Raw genomic sequence first — 26,703 nt, 5'->3', positions numbered from 1 at the left:
AACGAAGGACTGAGTTAGACACCTTGTGCCCTTCAGTCACCCTGGTGTGTACAGAACAACTTTACTGGTATGGTGGCAGGTCTGGCACAGGACCTACAAGGCAAAGAAATGCTGACTCTGGAGATCATCTAGCCAAACTTCTCACTCCGAGTGGGACTGTCCCCACCAATCGATCAGCCGTACCTTTGTCTACCTGAGCACTGAACGCTTGTAAAGGTGGAAATCCCACAGCCTCTCCCAGAGCACGGAATAGGCAACCTGTTCCAGTGCTGCACTACCCTCCTTGTGAACAGCTTTTCTTTTTCTGGTGCAACCTGAACCTCGCAAGCCTCAATCTACTGTCCCCTGTATGTAACAGTGCAATTTGTATTTGCAGTATTTGTAAGGCAGTATTTGTAATAGTGGAGGCAATGGCTGAGGTACTGAAAAAAAACTCCAAACCTTTGATCATTTAGTATTAAGGAAGTTTATTCCACTTTTAGATGACAACATAACACAGGGGGTTTGGTTTGGCTTGGTTTGGTTTTTTTAGGGAACATGGGCTATTTGGTCTCTACAATACTTATCAAGCAAACAGTTAGAAAAATAACTTATATTACAACTTCCAAACAAAGTTCCAGTGCTTGTTAGTCTTCATCCAGTATCCATTTTACATTGATACAGATTTCCTGAAGGTGCAAAATTTGCAGTTATTTCATATCAAATTGAGTTCTTCGCTAAGGTTCTTCTGGTGGTCAGGTTTTTTTCTCACTGTCTATTAGATACACTTTTGAAGTCTCCATCTGGAAAGATCAGGATGTTCCTCATGGCCATTAGGAGTATATGAGTTATTCTTATGTCTGTCTTGATCTGTATACAACTGTACACTTCCAAGATTTTGTATCTCATTACAGAGGAAACAAAGAGAAGTTGGATGCAGCACACTTACGAAAAGCAGCACAAATAGTGTGTAATATTATGCGCATAATTCATAGAAAAGCCACAGGACATATATCTTCAATTTTTGCATGTTTTCTAGTTACTGCATAAACAGCACATTTAGTTGCTGTTGTCTATGAACCAGTAGATTAATGGTCAACCAGAAGACATTATGTTTGATGACATCCATAGTGTTTTGGTCCTTGCTAGGCACTATTGTTAAAAGTGAAATGAAGAAAACCAGAAACCCTTAGTGTACCCACATCTTCTAGAATGATGTTTGTGTCTCTTCAGATGGCTCAAAACCCATATTGCTTTTTCCCTCTTCATCATAAGGGTTCACGTCTTCACAATTTGATCTTGCTTCACTCCTACTTTCTCTCGCTCTCCTGTAATGAAAATTCATTTTATATTAGAAGCCCCTGTTCTGTTCCAAGTCCTTCTGGATCCCCAGAATACCTTACTGTAAATAATACTGTGTTTAACTGGGAATATTTATACAAAAGGAATTGTATTGGGTTTAAGGGGAACTGTAGCAAACCTACTACGTTCTTAGAAACCCATGAATGGAGAGACATAGAAAACCAACCCAGCTATATTGTTGTTAATGCAATAATATTTAAGGAAAATTACGTTACTGGACAGCCTCCAACAAGATTATTGAAAACTGCAGGTGCTGATGAATGTGGGCAACTCTGCTGTTGGAGAAGGCACTGTCTTCCCAACAGGCCACTCCATCCACCTTGCAGCAGGGTTGGCAGAAGCCTGGCCACACCGCAGCTGCCTGCGGCCACAGCGTCCAGCTGCCTTGGTTAAACCGCTGCTGATGGGGAAATTGCACTAAGCTGCCAAAGCTGCCATGCGCTGAAAGGCAGGGGGCTGAACCTTTAGCTGTCACTGTTGATGGGAGGGCAATAATAAGCTTTAATTCCTTAACTTGCTTCAGTTAAATTTGGCAGCCTATTTGTAAGCACCCCAATGTTTCAATCATCAGGACATCTCCCAGTGGTTGTGATGATAGTATCAAAAATATTACTCACTTTTTGCGATCTCTCTGCCCAGTGATGATCAAGACAATAACTCCAATGACAACCAGGCTAATGACCACCCCAAATATAATTAACCAGACCGTGACTGGCGGTTCATAAGGTGTGGCCAGTGTTGGAAGTATGCCCACAAACTCCAGCGTGTTATCACCCAGTCTGAAAGCCTCATTGATTCGTCCCCGAGACATCCTGCCATCAAGAGAAAATTCAAAGAGTTTCACATGTTTGTTGGAAGGAAATAAACAGTTTTCAGTTGTTTTATAAATCTCCAGTGTGACAAGCTTCCCCTGAACTGCTCAGTTGAAAAGGCTGCGCAGGAGCTGCTGCTAAACCCATATTACTTCTGGCATGGGGTGGTGAGTGACGACCACAGTAACTTGAGCCCTTAACCTGTTGCAGCTTAACTGACATGTGCAGACAGTGTATGCACTCTTAAACTCAGTCTTACCATTGATTGAAATGAGGCAAACAGCCGTCTTATCTCCCTCTCTGTTTGCATTTTGCCCCTCATTCTCTTTACCCTATGTTTCTTGGCTATCTGTAAGTTTCTTGGCTATGTGACAGAAAACCACAGCTTTGACGCCTTCTTACCTGTTTCCCTCCTACAGTGTTCCATAGTTTCGATTCTTGTGTTTTTCACTGCCCTGAAAACCCTTTCCCTGGTGTATGTTCTGCGCCTTGTTTCTCCCTGAACTTCTCCTTCCACTATTCAGTGCTAACCGGACAGTGACTTTCATAGCCATATTCTTCTCCCTTGATTCACCAACTTAATCTCACTGCATTTTCAACACCATCTCACGCTGCTGCTGCTTTTAGATTTGTGCCCCCTTCATTTCCCACTGTACATTATCCGTGACCATCTGCAGAGTTGCAGTTTTACTTATTTTTACAGCAATGACTTACAGTGGTGTCATACTGTGCTATAAAAGAGCTCTTCATTGACTCGTAAGTGGGAACTAGCTTCTGCTCTGACCTTTTCTGTATAATCAAATACATCTGGCTGTCTTTCTAATACATCATTATTCTGGGGTCCTTGCTAACAATAATTCTTGCACTGGATTTTCACTAATGAGAGGAGGAAAACACGTGGGCATGCACACACCATTACCGTGCTCTGTATTGCAGAATATAAGATAGTTCCTGTTAAAGTTTGAGCAATGATAATTCCTGGCAAGGTATGATGCAATTATGTGTGTTATGGCAGTTTTACAAGCCCCCTGAAGCATTTTACATTGGCTGTTGTCCAAGACACCATCAGATAGATGGACGGTTTTCTTTCTGTCATAACAGTTTCTCTCATCCCACTATTTCCACGCTAACTGCAGAACTGACTTTCTTATCCCCCCTTCTGCCTCAGCTGACTTGAGCACTGCTTTCCCTTCCACCCTTTCACCTGGTTGTTTTTTTTTCTTTTTCCCAGAGAGCATAATCTCACCTGATGGCATTTTCCACGTCAGCTTTGGGCACAGTATCACTGATATTACCTGGCATGCTGACAGTAAGGTAGAAGGAGATCCTTTGTGTCTGTTCCCCAACATGAATGTCTGTAATCCTGAATGAGAAACAGAAGAGAAAGGGGGGTTTAATTTTTCTGAGATTACATTAGCTTTAAATTTGGGCAAGTGAACAGTTGTGTTTGATCAGCAATGCCAGGGTTTTAGTTTATGCTGAGTGAATGCTCCCTAGTGACCTCAACTGGGAAGTGAAATCAATTTTCCTGACAGAATTTCTTTTTCTATGTGCTAATTCATAACTTCAGACGGAGAGAGTCTATCCCGTTCCTAAAACCATCCTTGGCGTAATTTTCCAAAGCACATAATCAGCGGCAGAACAGAGAGTGTTTGGGGCAGGTCTTATGAATGAGGTCATGTATGAAGTACCAAGTGACAAAAAAAAAAAAATCCTTCTTCCTTATATTCTTCTGGGAGTAGATCCTAGACGTTACATGACTGATGTTCTATAAAGTAATATCAAATAGCTTAAGTGGATAGCTTCTGAAAATTTTTGAAGAGGCCTAATAAAAAGGGTTGTTTTTCTTACCAAAATCAATTTCAGATGGTAGATTTTATGCTTGTAAGTGAACCTAGATAAGATTAGTAAGTCTGCGCAGAATTCTGGTGCTTTATAATCAGGTTTATCTTTCCTTGGCCCAAAACCTCTTGGATATTCAGTATCGTACACGTACATTGTTAGAAATTTTTATTTCTAATTAAGGTATCTTCCCTGATATTCCCATATAGGCATCAGGCACAAATTCTCAAGGCTCACTTCCACCACTGATAAGCTGTGGGAGACAAAGCCTTCTGCATCCACTGAAGTTACCTAACTTTAGCACGTTACTGCTAAACGTCAGACTCCTGGGTGAAGAGAAAAGACAACATGTAACCAAGCTGGCATCTTGCCTTTTACAACCACCTGATGTTTGACATTGTTTGCTATCACCTTACATTTGACAGAAGGCACAATTAATTCCACTAATTCATGCCGCTAGCGAACCAGAAGCAATATAGACATAGCCGGCACAATTAAGCAAGCCACTCACTGAAAGTTGACTTCCTGTTTCTTCTCCTCTGCAAAGTATTTTCTCATGGCATAGGCGATGGATGACTTGAACAAGAAGAGCTCACTTTCATCCCATTCATACTGCAAAAACAGCACAAGAGAAATCCATCAGAGATGGCAAGTTATCTGACACTAAGAAATCATTCTAAAAAGAAATAGCAATTGTAATGCCTGGCATGCACTTCAGTATTATTTATTTGTGCCATGATAGCACTTCAGGAACCTCCTCAAACCTTTTAGCTCTGTTAATTTGGGTGCTCTGCAGGAGAATAACCAAGCAGGCATCCCTGCTGCCAGACACTGCATCATGCTGTCCCTCTGCAATTTCTGGTACCCTGACATGGGGCTGCTGAAGATGCTGCAGCCCCAGCCCATCTCCCTGCCTTACCGGGAGAAAAGGCAGCAGGAGCAACATTATTCCTACTACATATTGTGCATTCTGTTTGAAGTCTAAAGATTTCATAGTTTAGATCTTGTTTTAATCACATAATTTTATTTGCAGACCTGTTCTTTTAAGGAGGAGAAACCCTGGGGTGGGGTTGCTGTGTGAAGGTGGCTCATTGATTTGCTTGACGAGCTGGGATTTTTGTTTGGGGTTTGTTTCGTTTTGGTAAAAAACTCTTTACATCAGTATTTCTGCAGCAGGCATATATTTGTTGGTTTTCCGTGGAGAATAGATAGGTGATATAAAAAAATGCACTGCCTGTGTGCAGGCTCCTCCCAGCCTGCCTTACGAGTCCAAAGTTATTTGCAGTGGAAGTCAAAAACAGCTTCTCTGGGGCAGGAACTGAGAGCTGTACAGGGGGCAAAAACCACCGCAGGAGCTGATAATGCAGCCTGGTCTGTTGTGCAACACTGTGTGTGCGCAAAGGGAAAATTCCCGTTTGAACTCTGTGGCAATTTTTTTTGTCCCCCAAAGGCCTGGATTTGACTGTGTTTACGGTACCCGAGCAGGAATGCCTATCAATGCTGTCAGTGATAGTTTCACACAGCTCCTGGCTTTCTTGAGCATCGTTCAGGAAGGCGTGGTAGAAAGCAGCTCCGTTGTAACGGGCTTTATAAAACCCGGCAACGTTTTCCAACCCTGTCCTCCTCTGGACACCGACGTAAAACGAAGGGAGAGCAATACATGGGAGGAAAGAGCAGAAAGAGCCCGCTGTTGCCGATCCGTGCGGGATCAGCCCCCGGGAAGCGCGCAGGCGACCCAAAGCCACGGCTGGCGGAGCAGCCCCCGTGGCGTGCGGAGGGCCGGGGCTCTTCCCGCTGGCCGGGGTCGAAGCTCTGAGTCAGTCAGTCCCTTTTGCCTCGGCAAATGCCCCCGGCTTTCTCCTGCTTGCCGAGGGGCAGGCAAAGCCCCGCGCCGAAGCACCTTCGCGTCGTGGCCGCTGCTGTCTCCGGCAGCTGGCAGTGTTGACCGTCACAGCCGACGATGCTGTTGGGGGGGGTCGCAATTTTTCATTTATCCCAACATCTTTAGGCTCTGCAGTGCTTGCTTTTTTTTTATTGTTTTTTTTTTTTTAACCAGGAGCTAATTGAGCTTGATTCCTCTACTGCTGCTTTCTGTACTTAGCATCTTAGCTTTTTAATCATTTATGCGTTTCCGCAGCGTATAGTTTGTCTTTTTCAGTCTAATGTATTTTAATTGCCACTGTGCCTCTCAAGTGCCTTTACAAATACCATTACTGGCTGTGTGGATGGGAAGTACCTGGCTGGCTTCGGATCTGTGTTTGAGTAATGACTAGCCACACGCCTTCCCAAGGCATCTCAGAAGCCTGCCTTGGTGCTTGCTGCTTTGCTTTCAGAGCGAAATGAACTTTGCCAAGCGCCTCTGCTCTATTATGGTGTGTTCCTTCCAAGATCCCACGTGTGACTTGAAAGACAGTGTAAGTCTGGCCTCTGATTCAAAAAGGATTTTCCACTGTAAAATACATCTAAATGCCTGTAGGCTGACAGCTCTCCATTCCCTAAGGCTGTCCTGTGTGCCAGTCTTTTACAATGTAATCACATGTATGACATTGACCCGGGGGGAATTTTGAATTGATGTTTGAGGAGCGGTCCCGTGTTCAAGTGGTGGTCAGGGGGCTGACACTCCTGGAACCCTTTATTTTAAATAAGACAGTCCCCAAGCGATTCAGCGGGGGTCTTGTAGCGGTTGCCTTTGGGAGGGCACTTTCATAAAGCCCCAGCTGAAGCAAAGCTGTGGGTGTTTCAGCCTCATCAGCTACACCGGTTATCCGGTGATGCTACGGCTGCAGCTTTAATCTCATCAGCCTGAAAACAATTAGCAGGGTAATTGCGGCAGCACATGCTCTGGTACAGCTGGCGTAAGCCCATCCATGAGTCTGGGTGCTTAATTTGCCGGATCTTTGGGCTATTGAAACTTCCCTGCTGGTAACAGCCAGGGTATGTGGTTGGGAGGTGCAGGACTGCCTGCCTGAGCCGCGGCTGCCCCCGCTGCCGCCCCAGCGCAGCTCTCCCTCTGCAGAAGAGGGGGGGATCTTTCCCCTTCTGCGCTATCCAGTGCTAAAGAGCAGAAATCCAAAAAGATTTGCTGGCGTACTCAGAATGCTTTTTGCTGCCCTAACGGTGCAAAGCAGCTCGAAATACATCTTAAACAAACAGTTGCACCGGGTTCCCAGCTTCTGTGCGCTGTGAGCCGCATAAAGCAGCCAAAACATATTGCTCTGTGTGGTTGGGCTGAGATTCCTGCCTGAGGTTCCCCCTGCCTTTTCTCTTTGCCAGTTCATGCATGTACCATTACCCATTGCTGGCATACCAGCATTCAGTCTCATGTCCCCGGGAGCAAAGCATAAGGGAAATTTGTGGGGAGGCGGAAAGCTGCTGAATGGAAAAGGTTTCTTGCAAGTTGGTGATGTGGGCTGGTTTTGAGAGGAAAATGCATGGCTGGCTCTTCAGAGCTTAGGAACCTACCGTCCATGCAATAATTCAAATTAAGTAATCTGTATGAGATTGTTTTACAGCTGCTCAATTGCACAACAAAAGACTATGATGGCAAAAGGCAGGCATAAAAATGGTATTAAGCTAAACATTAACCATAATGACTAATAAATATGTTGTAATATGGAACCTTTTCATGCTGTTGATATCAGTTTTGAATTGTATCTAACTCGACTCAGTGGTCTAGGAAGCAATAAAACTCCAGTGGGGCTTGCATGTGAGAGAGTGATAGAAGCAAAAGCACCAATTCATATGAAAAATGAGCGCATGGTATTGTGTCCTTGCTAGTCCAATAGGCTCCGACGTGCAGGTCTAAATGACCTGCCTGATGACATACTCGTTCTTGGAAAATTACTAATGTTCTGCAAGGTGAAAATGGCTATTAACAGGAATGAAGTGTCTGCACTTAAGCCTTCTCTGCTGCCTCCATCAGATTAGCATAAAGAGGCACAGCTAGAATAAGGAACAAATTTTCAGCCGGGGTTGAGCAGATGGGCTAAGCCAATGCTCTGCTTAAAATCTTAAAAGCCATCTTTGGCTTTGCTGTGTTCTTTCAGTTGCCGTAATACATTTTATTGGACCAGCTGGTATAATTGGGGAAAGCAGACAAGCACTTGGGAATGAAAGCCCTTCTCCTTGTCTGAAACAGAAGCAGCTGCACTGCCCCCCCACAATCTTAATAACAAAGCTGTCTCTGCATAAGGGTTGGAGGGCAGGGAGGCAGCTGAATATATCAGGGCTTGGAAAGATTACAGCAGACAGGCAAACAAAAATCTACAAAGGAATGCTGACAGAATTGTTTCAGTGTGAAACCAAGAGCATTTGAGAATAGAGAGTGGGATTCAACCCCTCTGCTTTAGCCCCACATTGAAATGTGAAGTAGCTGCTCTAATAATAATTTCTGAAGGCAGCCACCATAGCCATGATAATGGAAATTAGAAGAAATTAGGTAGAGGCTTTATTTAGACACATCAGCTCAGCTGGGAAGAATATAGCTGTTTTCAGGTACACGGGTTCTCCTATGCTAGCCTTCCAGTCCTGTCCTGTAGCAGGTAAAAAATGATCAGTACCTCCACAGAATAACTCAAGTCATCTAGCCGAGATGTCTGTCTTAAAGTGGGTGGGATCACTCCCTGGAGAGGTCCCTCCACTAATTGTAGAGGGAATCTTGACCACAAACTCAGATGAGACATCTTTCATGTGACAACCCTTCACCTGAGCTGATGCCGCTCTTCAGACACAAAGATCAGCTATACCTTGCCTTATTTTCTGAGAGCCATTAGCACAACACCTCTGTTGCCCGAGCAATGGGGACGAGTGCCACAGCGCAAACACACTTACCGCCTGGTCCCCCAGCGCTGACTTCAGGCTGATGCGCACTTTGATGGCATTGCCAGAATCTGGTTTAAAAAGAAACGAGGGCCACGTCAGAGCTGCAGCGACAGAAAGTCTGTCCCTGGGAAATGCTGGGATGGCTAGAGTTTCCTTACAGGTTCCCCTGGCCAGCTTGGTGGGACTGGTCTTGTTTCCCTTCAGCCAGCTCTGCCGCAAACATCTGCATCTGAGCTGCCAGTCACCCAAGTCAGGGTTTGTAGTAGACAGAAAGAGTGAGCACATCGGGAGTGCAGTCCTCTGGTCTTCTTTAGACATTTCCCAAAGGAAATGCCTCATTCCCGCCATTGGGAACGAGCAGCTCAGTTGCAGATGTCAGTGTCTGGTTAGGTGAATCCCACCACTAGAGACTGGCACAGCACTGTAAGAGTTACGGTGTGTTCCAGTACTGACAGTGATTACACATATATAACCTGGGTGGTTCAACACTCAATGTCACAACAATAGGCTGAAAAATGCATTTTACCACGGTCTCCTCCCTTTGAGCCCCCTTCTTTGAATAGCACATGACAGCAAACAAAAGATTAGTAATTCTTCTGTACTGGTTTGCCCCTATGCTCCCACCCCAGGGTCCTCTGGCCCCAGGACTAGTGGCTCCCAGCCCTGCAGAACAGGCACACCACTCTCAGGCAAGACCAAGGCTCCGGTCTTTCTTCCCTGTGCACAGCCATCCCATACTCTTAGCGCTGCTACTACTTAAAAAAGTAATAAACTCTACTTCTGAAAACGGGGTGAGGCTGTGACAAACCTCATGATTGCTGACTTCTCCAGCTTTGGCCATGAGGAAGCCAGTCTGCCTTCCCATGAGTAAAACTTACTGCTCAGTGTGTATTTCCCATAACCCTGCTTCCCTAGGGAGAAGAGCCTTCAACAGCTACAAGAGAGAGGGACTTTGCTGGTCAAGGGTTGAGGACTACCAAGCATCCTTAATTCACCCACAAGCCATACGTACATGGAGCCCAGTCTGTTTTCCAACCAATGTATCTGCCAGAATTGTTTTTTTGCAGCCACTTATATAAAGGTTCGAAGTAGTGGAGCAAGGGTGCTGCATTCATGTATTTCTCTCCTGTTACGCTTTCCAGTGCTTGAGTCCAGGGCTTGGATCTGCCTAATTCAAGCAATTGTCTGTGTATGTGGAAGGAGAGGTAATATATGTTATTGCCATGTTCCATCTAGACATCTAGCAAAACAATCTGCAATTGGTATCAAAGTTTTCTTTTTTGCTTCTGAATTCCTTCCTTCCTCCCATCACTCCTATTAATAAAAATAAATTATTTTCTCATTAACAGACAATTAAACCTTTGATGTTTTGATCCTCAGTGGACATAAATTTAGTCAACTTCTCAAAATAAACTGAGTAGATATATGCTATATTTTCAAGCTAGGTTTATTCTTGATGCAACCTCATCGACTCCAGAAGCTTTCAAGGATGAATTAGGCTTTCTTATAGTCCGATTTATTTGTGAGAAATTTGCTTTGTTACCTCAAATTCTGACCAGCTGCACTGGAGTTGGTAATGTCACATGTGTGAAGAGGGCCGGTATGGTTAGCTGCCTTACAAAGTGCCTCCTGAAACTGGAACTGATAGATGGTCCGGGTATAATACCTAAAGGAAGGGCAAGGAGAAAGCAGGCACAGGTTTTGTTAGTCATCTGGCAAGGAAACATGCAGGCCCTTGGCCTTTGGGAAGCTCTGCTCTGTGAGCCGGTGCTCCTGCCTGGGAGGCTGCACTGCAGGGAGAGAGGCCAGCTGATGTTCATAGGCTACGCTAACTCAGATTTAACAAAATGCCAAGATCAAATGCAGCAGAAGAGCCCCAAATCTGTTTGCTGCAACATAAACCAGGAGCAAGTAAGGTTTTTAAGGCCCAACTCTCTGCTCTGGCTGAGCCCTCTCAAATGAGATGGCTGGGACGCGGAGGGACATCCAGAGTTAGTTGCTCAGGGCTGCATGTGCGTGGCCCAGGTGACAGTGGTACGGGGCACGCTGTCTGCCCAAGAGGCACATACAGATGTGCTGCTGCAGGTTCGATGGCAGCACGAAGCTCCTCTGCTCAGCAAGAAGCTCAGCAGCCTCCTCACTGCTCAGAGACTGCTATGGAGCAGTGCCTGATGTCCACAGAAAAAATTCCACTGACATCAGTGACCTTCGGTCAGGACTTCAAACAAAATAAGATTGTGACTTGAGACAGTAGATGTTTTAGGTAGTCGGGGCTTGTTCTGTACCCGAAATGTAAGTCGTGAATTAAACACTGAGCTACCTTATGAATGAGTAATCATTGGCCACATGAAACAGCGCTGCAGGGTCACAGTAGGTTTCATCATGAGGGACTGGTTCAACAACACCAACTATTTCTCTCCTGGGGATGAAGGAAAAACACAGCATTTCTGTTAATAGATAATAAGGAAAAATAATCTGACTCTGCTCTTCCTCTGTATTGTCTGATAAGTAAGGACACCTCTCTCACTTCCAAACAGAAGTCCATACAGCTCCCAGTAACCCCAAATGAGTACTGCTCCGCAGCTGGAGACCACGAAGGAGCAGCTGCTTTGAAACTGGTAGTGCAAGGAAGGGATTTGTATGATAGCAGAGTGTGCAGGGAGTAATTAGTGGCATGAAAACATCTCCAAGACACGAGCTTCACACACACCCCCCTCATGCCCTGGGCCATCCCGAGTTTGGAGACTAACACTCGTGTTTTTGTGCTGGGTAAGTGCATGCAGAGACTGGGTGGCCCAAAAGTTGTATGGCCTGCTGTGCCACTGGGCTGGAGATGAGGTTTCTTTTTATTTTCCTCTCCTGAGAGCGTGTTTCCTGAGCAGTACTATGGAAACAAATCCACACCCAAAATTCTGAAAATGGTAATAAGCTTACATGGAAATATTTTCCATAAACCTGTATTTCAAGGTCTTGTGCCAGCAGAGAGCTTTGCAGTGCTGCTACAACAGATGTGATAAGCTTCCCTGAACAATTTGTCATTCTCTGTTTCTCTGACATCTCTGCTACTTTTGAATAAATCAAAGCTGACTGATTTTTACAGTGGGTCAGGAGGCTTGCTTATATCAAGTTTTATTATAGATTTTGTTTGCTGATGGAGGCTTGCTGTTTGTGTTTGTGTTTTAAAGTGCAGACTCCATTTTCAGTGTGGGGCTTCTTTGGTTTCTTTGCATTTTCTGCCGCCATGATAACCAACCTGGGAAATGACAGACTCCAGTCTGAATCAAACTGCTTTTTAATCTTGAGCTCCCAGGTGCTGAAAATAGATTGGTTGGTGGGCATAATCTGAAAAGGCACCTCTGGATGTTACTTGCCAAGAGAACTGTATTTTCTTGACCAAGGTGCTATCTTAATACATCAGAAAGGAAAGAATCAGTCCGGAGTCTTTCAGATAATTTGCCTCCAAAACCACTCCAGAAGGCGGAGGAAACACAAAGCAGAGAAGCGTGCACACATATTTGGTAGATTGAGATCTATATGCTTCTCAGGCTGGCAAGTACGATGAACTTCGCTTTCCACTTGTCCTTCAGAAGGTGGGAAGCAAACCAGAGCGTACGCCCGATGAGACTGAGGGAAGGGCTGTACTTAAGCTATGAAGATCTCTTGGAGCATGCGTCAGGGGGCAGCAATGTTGATCCTGGGATCTGGGACACCCTGTGCAAAGACCATGGGCTGTCTTTATCAGAGAAGCTGACATTAGAAATTAGGAGAAAGTCTGCTGAGGGGCAGAGTAAACTGCCTGGGGCTGTACACAGTGCTAATGGGGATACACGGTTTGTGAGACGTTGTCTGCACCACGTTGGGTGTTTCTAGCTGGCACTCTGCCAGGCTTTGTAGAAACACCCTGAGAGACAGATCCTGCCCTATGGGGGCACAGGCACCTCAGTATGTTGAGTAACTACAAAGAGTTGGTTTTGCAAGTTCATTTGCAAAAAATCCTCTTTGTTTCTCAAACTTACTTCATCTCCCACCACCGCTTCGTCCATTCCTCCTTTGTAATCTCACCCTTAAACACCATCCATCTCCACTTCTCCAGCATGTAAGTAAAAGGCATTGTTCCAACAATCGTTAGCGCTTGTTTGAGCAGAAAGTTGATTTCAGTTTCTGAAGAAAGAAGCAGTTGAGGTAATGGTTATAGTAGCAATTAGTATCTGATTAGACAGCTAAAGTTGCTTCCTTTTACAGCTAATGCTTACATCTGGTTTGAATTACAGATTTTCACTAAGGAAAAAGTGGAATGAAGAATACTACTGAAAAAAACATGAGGAAAGATCACTTAGGTATTATATACAGTTTTGTCTCTCTTTCTTTCCCCCCTACCTCTTAAATAACCTAGCCCATTGGCATTTACATTTCATTATCCTCCACTGAAAACCTTCCCAGGCTCCGGGGAATTTTAAGCTGAAGACTTTGGTACATCTCCATCCTTATAAGGTAGTACTCAAAGAAGCCAGACAAGCGGCATTATAATCAGGGCCTAACTACATTGTCCACTCAATATTCACTTAAGTGGAGATGTAAATCTCAAGGTTTCAGTTTCATTTGAACTGCTAAATACATACCTTGGTAGAGATATGTACAGATTCATGCAACAGAAATTGAAAAGACTATTGGAGGCTCACCTACATGAACTATGAAGATTTTTGGGATGAGTTGTTTAGTACTGAAGGTAATGCAGTGCTAGCTGTTTGTTTCTAAATTAAGTAGCAGCATTATAAAGTAGTGATCCCTGCTTCACGATGTGATTTGGGAAAAAAACAGTATTTCTGGTAAGTTAGCAGGGTAAGAATTTCAGAAGCCTCTCGGTTGATCATTCGGTTTGCAGACACCATCTTCTGCGACAAAATAAGGCCTGCAAGTGTTTTCACTTAAATATATAATATTTACGCATTTATTTACCTTCATCCTCTTGGAAAGTTGGCTCTAGGAGGTCAAGAGATTTCAAGTGCTGAGGAGTGGCTGCAGAAAGTGACATAATTTCACCTACTGCTTCGTGGAAGCCCTCGTTGGCACCGTCTCTCAGCAGGTAGGGCTGCACAGAGTATGCCATGTCGTACTCGATGTGGCCCATCTCGTGGTGCGCGGTCAAGAAGTCGTCCATGGTCACCTTGGTGCACATCATGATCCTGCGCACCGGAGCAAGGTGTTTGTGGTTAGAGGGACAGTGGCCCAGCCAGCTGCTGCCCGGTCCCTGCCTGCCGCAACCGCGGGGCGAAGCATCCTCCAGAGCTCGGGAATGCCCCTCACCCCTCGCAAAACCCAGGCAGCCACATCCTAACATGGGGTGCAGTTCCTCCTGCAAGAGGAAGGCTTGGAGGGGAACTCGGCAAAACACTTTTGGCAACCTTGAAATTGTGCCGGGAGTCAGAGAAAATTGCCGTTTTGTGAGAAGCAGCTGCTCTCTGAAACTTGGTGATAAACTCACTGTGTGTGTTGGAGTGGGTACCCACCATCAATCTTAGGCAGATAGTAGTATAAAAAAACCTGTGTGTCAGTGACTCCTGCTACTTCATCCGTGTGTAAATCCTATTTAATAATAGGGTTTCCTTTCACCTTCCCCAGACTGCAGAGGTGTGAGGCCGGCGGGTTTCACTAAGGCTCAGCTGGGGACCAGCCTCTTTCCCAGGGTAACTGTGGGGACTGCAAGAGGGGACAGGATTTGCCCCAGGAACTTGCTGTCCCTCTCCTTTCCCAAAGATGGAAGATATTGATGGATTTTCATGAAACTGGATATATCTGCTAAAGATAGGTGGTGGGCTGTCAGGAGGTTTTCAGTTGCGACCAAAGGACCCTATGCCATTGCTGCAGAATGTGCAGGTGTCCACAAATCTCAGTGGTATCCACAAGCACCCGCATTTCTGCTCATTCCGTAAGCCCTAGAACATAGTCATTATTTCTCTAATTGATATAAATAATAGTCACTTCTCTGCTTAAATTTGAGAGCAGTCCTTAGGTCTTCACAGAAGTTACACAGAAAGGTTTACGGTCCTGCAGGATCCCTGCTCTCTTGTCTTCCTTTCCCCTCTTATTAGCCAGAAAAAAAAAATAATTAAGGAAAAATTATAACTTAAACCAGCATGGTACACATTTAGTGAAAATATGAATGTTCTAGGAGATGGTATAAAAAGGGGTCATAGTAATTGCAGTACCTGTAGTCATTTTTCCCCAGATCCCACGCCGTAGGATGGCAGACAACCTTCCTGTTGTCGGTCGGCTCTGTGAGCATAGAATTATTCCAGAAGCCCTCAGTCATTGCATTGAGGCCGATGGAGGTGAAGAAGGCCTCAGCAGCTTTGAATATTTTCACTGCATCCCATTCCTGAAAGAGACAACGCCACCGTTAACCACCGCTTCTGCACGGAGCCTGATCCCGACGTCTGGCTTAACACAGGGCAGCTGACTTCGTATTTATCTCCCAGCCACTTCAGATCAGCACCTGACTTACTGAGAGTAAGACGGCAGCGCCTGCCTTCGGCACTTCTGTAAATTCTGCTGGGAACGGGAGTTAAGTGTTTTCCCCACGAACAAAATAGGTTTCTGCACTCAGAGGTTCAGCAGATAGCACCTGACCCAGACCAGAGAAGCCCTCAATAAAGATAAGGTAGTGAAGATAAAAAAGGCATTCCTGTCAGTGACATGTCAGATCTGGGATCCGACCTTTCAGCCACTTCAGTCGGGGACGACTCGTTTGAGGCGGTGGAGCTGCACTCCCAGCAGACGAGCAATGAGGGGAAATCGTGGCCAGAACCATAAAACCTGGCAAATGTACCTAGAGGAGTTACTTATCAGATTGTAACTGCATGTTAATGTCCAGAATATTTTTGTCATTCAGCAGTTTTATTATTCTACATAGCAGGAACTCTGCATTTACTGGACCGAGTTTTCACAGAGATTTAGGTGGCAGACAGCTCAGTTGGATGAGAATCCTAAATTGGGCACATCCACCAACAAGGATGAGTCCAGCCTTTGCCCCGAGGCTCTGTAAGTAATGCTTCCCTCCTCACGGTGGTACTTCAGTTACACAAATTTATGACTACAAGGGGGTCAGTACTGTGAAATGGAGGTGAGATTAATGCAGACTTGTGCAAACTGCTTATGAATCAAATTTAGCTATTCCTTCTCTTGCCAGCATAACATTTGCATGGAGTGCTCCCTACGAGAGGAGGGTAGATTTCTGGTGAATAATCACATTTCAGAAATCAAATTCCACTAATCACTTTTTATTTTATACCATGTTCTCTGTCTGCTGAAGGTACTGTCACGGCTGTTAGCACTACAGATCTCAAGCACAGACCTTATGGTGCTATGCAGTTATCAGAAGATAACAGGCAGCATTGCAGTTTCCTAGCTGTATCCAAATAAAGGAGACTGGCAAAAAAAACCCTACAATATACAAACTATTTGATTATGGTAATGGTTGGCAAAGGTCATATTTGATACCAGCCAACTCCGTGATTTGATACCAACCAATATGTTAATGGATAGGTGACTCTGAAGAAAATAGACTTGGAGCCAAGATTAAGCCAGTCAAAGACGGTGGAGAAGAAAGAGAGGAGAATAGCTGAGGGAAAAGGTACAGTGGAAAATGCATGAACACATTAAGGTGAAGAGGAAAAAAAGGATGCAGAAAGCAGTGCTTTGCTGGTGGTGTGTCTGTCTTAGGGCAGCTATGGTTTTCTAGAGAGCAGCTGACGTGGTGTATAATTTTTATACCGTCTAGATTTGCTACATAATGCATAAAGGCATGTCCTACCTTTTGAACCATTGCAGAAGTTACATCAATGTTTGGTTTGGCTGGATAGGGAACGGTCAAGGCATACAGATTTGTCCAAAATCTACCCCACATATCACCTTCAAAAAAGAGAGAAACATAGAAATACTTTAAATGGTTGATTACATATTGTTTGAAAATGCCAGACAGTTCTATAAATTGTGCAGTGTCTGAAATAGGGGGTCCTATACATCTAAACAGGTCTGATCCAGATGTGGAGGGGAACAGTTCTGGGAAGTCAGATCAAAGGATCAAAGATCCTTTTATTCCCCAAGATCAGCTATTCTTGTACAATACAGTTTCAGGACTGATCACCTTCCTAAAGGTCTATTCACAACTGAACGTCCATGTTGTTAGTCCATGTGATCGCTGCTGCTGTGTTTATGTACATTACAGTTACGGCAGCTTGATGTTGCATGCTTTGAAAGCAAAGTCATGAAATGTGGGAACTTAGGCTAAGATTTAAAAGGAAAAACGAGTCTCTGAAATTCTCATTTCTAAGGCAGGCAAGTGCTGCAGAGCGGAGATAAATGTCCTAGCCCAGTGCTGGAGTTTTGAGCTGGGTGCCACCAACTCTGGCAAGGATAAGGACACATGCCTTCCCTACCTGCCTCTGCTGCTAAGCACCTGTGTCATCTCTGCCAGGGACTTCTTCCCCATTTGTCCTCTCTCCTTCTCTTATCTGTAACCTGTTTGTTAATATCCTGGGTAAACAGGCAGATTACTGTGTTCCCACGTGCCTTGAAGGTGACTGTCCTGTGTACAAAGTCAGGCTTGCACGACACGGCTGCATTGACATACCCAGCAAGTGAGCAGGGAGGCATCCCGTGGAGCTGATGAGCTCGGGGCCATAGACCTGCTCCAGCCGGTGCCTCACGTAGGCATGCAGCTGCTTGTACAGGGGTTTTATCTGGAGGCAGAGGAGGAGAAGGAAACAAATTATTTTCTCTTTGCTCTACACCACTCATCCTTCCTAAACAGGGAGCCTCAAAGGTGTCTCTGATGAAATTCTGCTGGCAAGTAAGTGCACCCCAAACCCGCAGCTGAGCTTTGCCCCCTGCCTTGGGGCTCAAGCACTGAGTCCAGAACCTAGCCCCAGAAGTCCTGCTCAGGTACGAAGGAGGGAGCGTGGTTAACTTTAGATGCGGAGTATCAGGGATGCCATCTACCCCATGGGAAACATACCTCCCGCCATGGGCCCTCCCTGGAGGACAGACACGGGTCTGCAGAGCTCCCTCTTTCCCAGCCTTTGGCACAGTGCAGCCCCAGGGGACCAAGCTGGTCCTAGAATGGCTGCAGAGGTAAAAATGTCATGTATGTCTCCCAACGTCTGTTAACCCCATGTAGACTGAGATTAGCCAGTTTAGAGCAGGTCTTGTCTTCCTTCACAACATCGACACCGAAGCCCACCATCACAAAGCACAACCCTGTGGCCCAGGTGAGAGCTTTTTCCTGCCTCTACCTGCTCAAATGTCTTCTCCACATCTTTGACCAGCTGCTCACGGCTGTATTTATATGCTTCTGGATAGTCTGCTTCATAATTTGCTCTCCAGTAGTCTCCGTAGTCAGAATAACCTGTAAAGCGCAGATGCGTCACATCAGGACACCACTCGTGGCACTGCTCAGGTCTGCAGGAGCAGTGGAGCTCCTTGCTGATCCCATGCAGACCTGCAGCCTTTCCCCCAAAGCAAAACGCGAGATGCTCTGGGTCTAGCGGGGAGGAGAGTGCTCCCCTGAGGCTCTGTCCCATGAACGTGCAGGTACGGGAGATCTCCAAGAAATGCAGAAATTGCAGTCATGGTTATCTGCTAATTAGGGTCATTCCAGCTGGAGATGGAGGCCAAAGGAAATTGTCACTCCTGACTGGAGCTGCTGTGGCTATGAGGGAGGGCAGCTTCTGCTGAGGCTGGATACTAAGGGGTTCTCACGGAAGGTATAAGCTGGTGGACATTGAATATGTCCCTCCTCCAGCAACAAAACTGCCAGGGCATGTGTAGAGACCAGGACTGAAATTCAGCTCCCAGTTCCACTAAGCCTTCCAGTCCACGGAGCTCCATCAAGCCTGGAGCAGAAATGGCTCATAGCTGAGGTTTCTTTCTTAGCGGTATGGAGGAAGGTTATAATGACCATTTCTTAACGTTTGGTTTTTTCCTGTCTAACTATTTGGACTATAATTTCTTATTCCTGGTGTCTAGCTCCAGCTTTTTAACGACCTGGCTGCATCTGCTGGCCCAGGTCTACCCAATCTGATCATTCTGGTTAGGGCATAATGCTTATAAATGTAAGACTGCTTGTGGCTGGTGCAAGAACGTCAAGGCTGAACATCAAGGAGATGTCACCAAGACTCAGCAGCACTCAGAAGCTGTTTAAATTGAGCGTGCTTGCCCATAAGCCACAAGCAGTGCAGATCTGGGCAAGGCAGTATGTAATGAAGGACACTGATACACTACGGCGTTTGGGAAAGGTGCCAGCAAAGACATCTCCCTTTTGTTCTAGGCTGGTGACAGACCTCTGATCTGGTCAATGGCACCTGTCTGCATTGCGTCCCACTTTGCGACGTGCACACCAAGAGCAAATTATGCGCAAAACACTGCTCATCAACGTGTAAAAAAGTATGGGATTTGAATTCCTGAGCAATACTGCGGTATGTTTGTTAATTTCTGGAAGCCAGAAAAAAAGAAAAAAAATTGTGACTTACTATTAAGCTCTGCAACCTCATTTTTAAGTTCAACATACTCTTCGTATAATGGTCTCATCATCCTGCCGACATCAGCTCTCCAGCCTTCCCAGGCCCATAGCCTCTCATGATAATCCATGCTGTTAGCCATAATAGCGTCCAGACCTGTCAGAAGAAAAAAATAAGTACTAGGCCTTGAAAAAGCAGAATCTCTTTATTTTTCTTTCACAGCAGGCAAATGCGCCAAAGCGAAAGAAATTTCATAAACTAAGAAGAAAACACTGTGGTCGATACACTGAAATATCCTGTTATTTTTTTGCATCCTTTTCTGATTTAAGATTTTCCCCTTCTTCTCTTTAAGAGACACAGAGCAGATCACGAGTCCCTTAAATGGTCTCTCTGCATTAGCTTCCCTTACGTTGGTAGCATTCTTGGGACTGGCCTCAATGCAATGCTGAGTCCAACAAGACTTTGACGACAGGGGGAAAAAATAGACTTTCTGTGACATAGGCAAACCCCAGGTGACAGGCAGGCTGTCATACAAGCTGAGCAGCCCTCTCCAAATCTTGTCTACTGCAAGTAGGAGACAGTATGTCTCGTGGGCAGCAGGCCCGCTGGAGGTCCCTGAACTGCAAGGTGCAATTAAATTATGACTAAGCTTTAGATAGCAGGATATAGCTATTGAAACTACAGCCTGGTCTCTTGCAGTCAGGAGCCACCCTTGGGCTTTTTCTTTTTGAACCCTCAGTGTAAAGGACACAGTAGGGGCACTTGTTAGTACCGTACCTGGCTCCAGCACCAAACACTCAGACGGTTCACCAATTTTACAGACGGTCCCAGTGCTGTAGATGGTACTCATTGTATTTAGCACAGTGCTCAGCTGCAAGTTAGATGTGAGATAGCCCGTTAGAAACCCACTCTGTGCAAAATAACAGCCAATTATGCTAATTCCTTAAGAGCTCGATTCAACACTTCACCCACCAGCTTAACATTTAAGCTGAGTAGAGATTAATGAAAGAATTTGCCTAAATGCATTACTGAACCAGGACCTAGCTGGAAAAGACAGATAATCTCCCAAATATGTGACATAATCTACAGGTCCTTAATATCCAGTCAGACAGAGCTCTGGGTTTAATGAGCACAGACTGTCACGAGAGAGCTATCAACATACAGCAGCAATAAAACAATAAAGTTTAGCAATGCGCTGCCATAAGCGTGGACCCACTTAAACTTTCCAGGTAGGTTGTGGTTTTGAACGGCAGCAAAAAGGGCCCCTTCTGCAGATGCTGCCAGGCTGACTGTTGCTTGTGGTTTTTAACATCACATCACGCTGATTGCATAGAGCTGCTTATACTCCATTACACAGAAGTTATGGCTCATGTCTTGGGTCAGCTGAAGGCCAAATGCATCTGAAATCATTCAGCTCTGTCTCAGAAGCCATGCTACATAGCTCTGGTTTTATTTTTTTTTAATGTTTTCAGGTTTTCATACCTCAAGAAAAACATGCACCAATTTTAGCTTTTCCTTTAGGACTATGTTATTTCTCATTTAAAGCTTTAAATCAGAACTATGTGGAGCTGTCAGTGGGAGGGGTAGTTAATGACTAGCTCTAACTTTATCTCTGTCAGCATTAAAATAAGTGGACGCCCAGGGAAATTTTTGTATCAGTGAAGAGTATTTAAATATTCCTATGGAATCCCACCAGACTATACAAAAAGTCACTTTTCAAGCAAGAATCAACAATTTCATCCCCAAAGGCCATTTATCTAGGAAACTGCAAGTGTCTAAACATGGAGGATACTGAAGAAAATACCTCCTCAACAGAGACAGCATTACCATCAGTGCATTGCTGTGCTCCAAAATAAATACAAGTTTGCATGAACTGCCAGCATTCCCACCAAGGTAATCTGTCTTTCCAGAAAGACAACTCATTTGGATCAGACAGGAGATCCAGCCAGTCCGCTGCTTTTCTTGCTCGGTGGTTAACACTGCTGATCTTAGCAGAAAAATCTCAGGATCCTTCTATAATCAGGACTTTAGGATCCCCTACCTCAATGATATGTTTCAATTTGATCTCCAGCAAAAGGAAGCTAATTTAACCCTCAAGTGTTTGGTTATAAATCCCTTTTGAGTCTGCATAGCTGCTTACTCCAGTTCCACATACAGTCGTTATCTATATACATGCCTTTTACACAAACTTGTCAATGGAAATGTCAAATCTCATTATGAATGTTGCTAAATCTTGCTGGCCTTCAGCAGCTTTCTGTGGAAGGAGGGCACCAGCCCTCCCCAGTTTCAGGCATCCCAGCGTGCCCGCTGTATAGAAACATCCCCCCTTTTTTCACGGTTTGATAATGCAACACGTGCAGAGAAAGAAAGTCTTCCTCCACCTCCACCTGTTTGACTCATCGAATGTCCTTTCACCCATCTCCTTCTGCTCATTGCCCTAGGTCTGGACTTAGCCGAGCACTTACCACGGGGCCTCTTTTCCTCTTATGACTAATCCGGCCGTTTGTGCAAGGACAGCTCTGAGGCGTGTGCGTGTTTGAAATTCATTGCACGGATTACCTGGCAAAACTGCTGACTTGAATGGGAACCAGCTGCCTAAGCCAGACCACCCCTCCAGTCCCGTACTGCTGTGAGCACCTTGTGGAGGGACCCTCTCCACACCGATGCTGGGACACAGCACCATCCTGAGACAAGCAGGGTGCCCACAGCACCGTGCCCTCCCTCGGGGGTGTTGTGGGAGGCAGCTCAACTCACCCCACAAAAAATGAGCTACATTCAGCAACTTACTCTGCTATATTTTTCCGGTGTCAGCACAGATGATCCTCTCTCCTGGAGAGCCTGGATCTGGAGCCTGGTGAGATCATCCTGGATACTGGCTAACGGGAAGCTGCTGGCGTTCCTGGAGGCCTCGTCATAAAACGCGGACCACTTGGCAGCCGCCTCATTCTGAAAGGGGTTCACAAAAACCCTGAATCACTCCACCAAAAGAGTGCAGCCTGATATCCTCAGTGGTCAAAAATATTACTTCTAGGGAGAACTTCATTTGTGGAGACCACCTGTGGATTGCGGCTTGAGCGCTTGCACTGCGCGGTGAAATGGCTGGAGAACTTTTTGGCTTTGTTTTATTCACACATCCAGATAACCATTTTTCTTTGGAAATAGCAAGACTGGTCCCTCACACCATGCTTGTTATAATTTATCCAGCATCACCTGGCTGTGTTCCCTGCTACTCTAAATCACCACATATTCTTCCCTTAGTGCTTTTCTTCACCCACCTGTGCTTAACAGAAACCAGATGCAAGCCAGGGCACAAGAGGTCTGTGACACAGATGTCATTCCCCATTTCTCCTTCAGTAGCACTGATAGACACCAGCCAAGATATTGATATTGAGTCTTTTCATTATGCAAATATCACTTGCTTCTGAAGTTTTGGTAAATAAAAGACTGTACTTGGGTATAGGAGGCTTTAAATGGGTGCCTGAATTGGGCGTGCAAAACCTCAATGTTTTGCATGAGGTTGCTTTTACCACTGCCGCAATTACATACCGTGACACTTGAAACTCCCAAATTTCAGTGCACAAAGTAGCACCATAAGAACATTATTTGGATTTGGGACTTACTCACTTTTTTTTAATGTGTTTGTACGCAGTTTAGCACATCAGCACCCATCCCAACTGGCAACAAGAACAGTACCAACCAACCTGGGTCCTTGGGACAGTTTAATTAATTGTGCTCATGCCAGAACTTGCCGGGTTGTGGAGAGGCCACCTGTAACACCTATCCCTCCCTGCTGAGGCATCAGGAAACACAACGTCATGCGTGCCTGAGGAGCTCTTTGCGTGATGGACCCACTGTACCTGCTTTAGGCTCTGGCAGAGAGGGGCGGTGGCAGATGTAAGCCCTCTGCCGTCCCATCCCCGCATCTCCCCCTGCCCACGCAGACCCTCTGTGGGAGGGCAGCCGTCCCCAGGAGGCTTTCCAAACTCTTCCCTTCACGGGAGCAGAGCAAACAGCCCTGCCGCTGCCCAACGGCTTGCAAAGCTCAGTGGGGAAGAGTTTGATAAGCACCCAGAGGAAGAGCATCGCTGCGTAAATCTCTTTCTGAACTCCTCATCCTGAGCGGGGACGAAGAGGTGCCTTAGGAGCGGCGCGGCAGAAGAGGGGGCTCTTTGGCTGCAAAAGCCAGGGGAAAGAAGTTAGATTGCTGTCTGATTTTTCCCCAATTAGAGGAACTGGTTGATAAGTCAGAGGAATAGTTACGGGGTTTGTGGCCCAATTTACACGGAAAATGGATGGGAAGGAGCCAGAAGGGACAGTATTCATTAACTCTGCTCCTCCAGCAGAAAGGGAGGAGGGGAAGCGGCGGGTTTATTACCAGTGCTACGGAAGAGATCAAGCAAGAGAAAATGTTCTCTCTGAGCACCGCACTAATTGGTTCTTATTGCTAGTATCTCTTCGTGTATTTTATTATCATCTCATTAATGCTGAAAGTACTATATGGGGCTGTCATTTTACATGTTTGGAAACGTTACAGTTTAAGTACCTGGTGCCTCGGAAAACATTCCAGATTGACAATGATTAGTCATTAAGATTTCTTCCAGCAACCGGTCTCCTTGCTTTAATTAAGAAATATGATAATTAAACCATGTTTTAATTAAGCTATAAGACCACAAAGTGGAAGACTTAAACCATTACACAAAAGTAGATGTAGTATGTTCAGCTTCATTTTTATGCTCTGAATTGTTTTTCTCTAAAGCTTGAGTTAACTTTAGAACACACATGGCTACAAAATTCAAGGTGTTTTTGTTCATTTTGAAATGCTCCAAGGTTACAAGATGCTAGGCTGAGGCATGGCAGTATCCATAACCAGCCAGATCACGGCTGACTGCTCCTTATAAACACGGTACTTGCCTAGAGACCCCTTTGGCTGGGACAGCTAGACGTTGGCATTGAGAAGCAGGGAGAACTGTGTTGCAAGATAGCGTAAGTACAAATGCTGTTGTCCTTCCTGCAGAGAGAAGCTGACTTTCAAACCAACATACTAGACTACAGATTCCACTGCTGGCATTTGGAAAGCCATGATCTCACTTCATTTTTTCCCAGTTTAATACCTCCAGGCAGTCTACCAACAGCCCTGACTATAAGAAGAGCGATGGGGGGCAGGGGGGAAGGTCCCACACTGGGTAAGGGGTGTGGACCACTATATAAAACCATCAGCAAACATTTAATAGAAAGCCTACATTCAGAAAATGTTTGTATGTTCAGTGAGAAGTAAAATAATTTCAGCAACAAAGAAGAGAGAGCGTTGTCCGTGTCAGTAAAAAGCCCACTGTTAGTTCGGTCTTAGGAAAAGTGGGAGACCTGAGCTCAGGTAGGTGCAAGATTCGAAGCCCATTCCCTCACGCCGCAGGGCAGCACCTAGCCCAGGCCTCGGGAGAAGACCACCCCCTCCGAGCTGTGCCATCCCCAGGAGGAGAGGGGCCCCGCACAGAAACGCCGTGCTGGGAGGCACTGGTGCTGGTGGACCGCGAGCAGAAGCAGCAGTCTCTCTCCATCCAGCTCAGATTCTGGGGCCAAACATGCAACGCTCCCTCGCCTTTTCCCTCCGCTCACCGGGGTGACTCGAGGCGATGGCTGGAGACAAGTCCAGCCTCTGGCCGTGCCCGTGCAGTGCGAGGGCAGCCCGGACTCCAGCCCGAGGCTGTAGAGGCTGGTGGTGGCCCAGGCACCTCCAGCGAGGCAGCGCTACGTTAGAGCAAGCCCCTCTACCCTCCCGAAACTACACCACAGCTACCAAAGAAGCAGCACTCCAACTTCAGCCAACCGCGGTGGAACCAAAATAAACTTGAAAGGAGCTGTCAGATTCTTCCAACAACAGTAAACCCAGCAGGACGGAGCACTTACCATTTTCCTGGCGTTCTCCTCAGTGATGTTGGTGTTGTAGTTCCATGAGGCAAGGGAGCTCTCATAGCTGATGTTTTCTGCCCTCCTGTTAAACTCTTCTAGAAACATTTGGGCTTGTTGTGTGACATCCTGAGGGGTCACCACAGCGCTCAGACCACAGAGAAGCCAGAGGTGGACCAACATATTCGCGTCCGGGCTGAGAACCTCCCAACGAAGTAGGTTTCCTCAGGTAAGCTTCTCTGTCGGGCTGTCTCATCAGCCTTCAAGCATGGCTAGCGTGAAGAAAAAAGGCTGAATCCAATTTGCTGGGCCTTTTATAGGTTTTATCCATTGTAGGAGAGAAAGGAAAAAGTTTTTTATAAAAAGCCAAATAAACAAAAGTCAATGATTAACTTTGGAAAAACATAATTACTCCTGCCATTTTATGGCCTTCTTATAAAAGGCTTTTACTTTTGGTTAATGTTTCCCAAATGTGCTGTCAATGATACAGCTGGTCACTTTATCTATAGCCTGCCCGTGTCTTTGGTAGCTCAGAATCTGTGAATCCTTTAACAGGTTGGTGATAAGCTGTAAAAATATTTAGAAACTTCACTGAAACACCAAGCCATGAACCTTAACTCCCAGGCAGGAAGAAACCCCAGTTAGCCTGACATAAGGTACTTGGTTGGGTGTTTAGGTCCATGTTTTAAAAGGCTTTGTAAAGCCCAAGAGATTTGGAGAATATACCTAATTTTCAAAGCAACTGGGGCATATAAAATCAGATTTTTAAATGTGTTTGCTGAACTATCAAAAAGTAGCAAGAGACCTCAAGGGATCACGGCATCTTGCGTAGAGACTTAACCTGAACTATAAATCAACTGGATTTAAGTACTAAGGTGACTGAGACTACTAAGATGACTCCAGTTTAATATCTAAATACCTTTGCTAATCTAGCTAGGAACCTAGCACTTACTGCAAATCAATGGGAAAATCAATGCATGAATTAGTTCTGGAAATGCAGCTTGGGTTGAGTGTTATCGATCAGACAATACCTTAGTACTTTTAAAATTAGTCTATTTCTGCTCAGCATCACTTGATTGGTTTTGGTTTGGGTTTGTTTGTTTCTTTGTTTCTTTCTGAGACACAGCTCTGCGGCCACATCCATGGGGTTGGTTTCCAGTTCCCGGCAGAGCTTCTCCAAAACCACTATGAGTCTGTCTACATGGGAGCAGCAGCCATCAGCCTCTTCATTGCCAAACCCCAGGAAAGGAGCTCCAGCCCTCCCATCTGCGATGGGCTGAACACAGCACAGCCTCAGCAGGGCCACCAGCAACAGGCGTCCCCAGCAAGCAGAGCCAGAACCCAGGGACCTTGAGGAAGCACCTTGCTTCAATATCTTCTGATACCCATGTCCTGTGGACCAGGGACAAGTGATCTCTGTCACCCATGTGCAATCCTCTAACAATCTTTTTTTTTCAAGGGAAGGCCAA

General features: G+C 45.6%; 1 protein-coding gene across 1 annotated transcript; it reads right to left on the bottom strand.

Annotated features, from left to right (window-relative positions):
* Positions 1-505: 505 nt before the first annotated feature.
* On the bottom strand, positions 506-25,487 carry ACE2 (angiotensin converting enzyme 2). The gene is made up of 18 exons (XM_052773907.1): positions 25,235-25,487; positions 22,118-22,276; positions 20,108-20,201; positions 19,343-19,486; positions 18,107-18,219; positions 17,446-17,554; positions 16,627-16,724; positions 15,023-15,192; positions 13,773-13,999; positions 12,833-12,977; positions 11,137-11,235; positions 10,360-10,482; positions 9,829-10,001; positions 8,826-8,884; positions 4,507-4,607; positions 3,400-3,516; positions 1,959-2,153; positions 506-1,307 (listed from the first exon to the last, which is right to left on the bottom strand). Exons 1-18 carry the CDS (start codon positions 25,415-25,417, stop codon positions 1,187-1,189), a joined length of 2,430 nt encoding a protein of 809 aa, XP_052629867.1. The 5' UTR covers positions 25,418-25,487; the 3' UTR covers positions 506-1,186.
* Between the last annotated feature and the right edge of the window lie 1,216 nt (positions 25,488-26,703).

The sequence above is a fragment of the Harpia harpyja genome, chromosome 22 (genome assembly GCF_026419915.1).
Source record: "Harpia harpyja isolate bHarHar1 chromosome 22, bHarHar1 primary haplotype, whole genome shotgun sequence".
NCBI classification, from domain to species: Eukaryota; Metazoa; Chordata; class Aves; order Accipitriformes; family Accipitridae; genus Harpia; species Harpia harpyja.
Note: the sequence above shows the minus strand (reverse complement) of the source record. Positions and strands in the feature narration are given on the sequence as shown.

Coding starts and splice junctions, on each gene's coding strand:
- ACE2 (XM_052773907.1), bottom strand. CDS start 25,417: ATGTTGGTCCACCTCTGGCTTCTCTGTGGTCTGAGCGCTGTGGTGACC. Junction 20,202..22,117: donor CACCGGAAAAATATAGCAGA/GTAAGTTGCTGA, acceptor TCTAACTTGCAG/CTGAGCACTGTGCTAAATAC. Junction 19,487..20,107: donor GTGTTTGGTGCTGGAGCCAG/GTACGGTACTAA, acceptor TTCTTCTGACAG/GTCTGGACGCTATTATGGCT.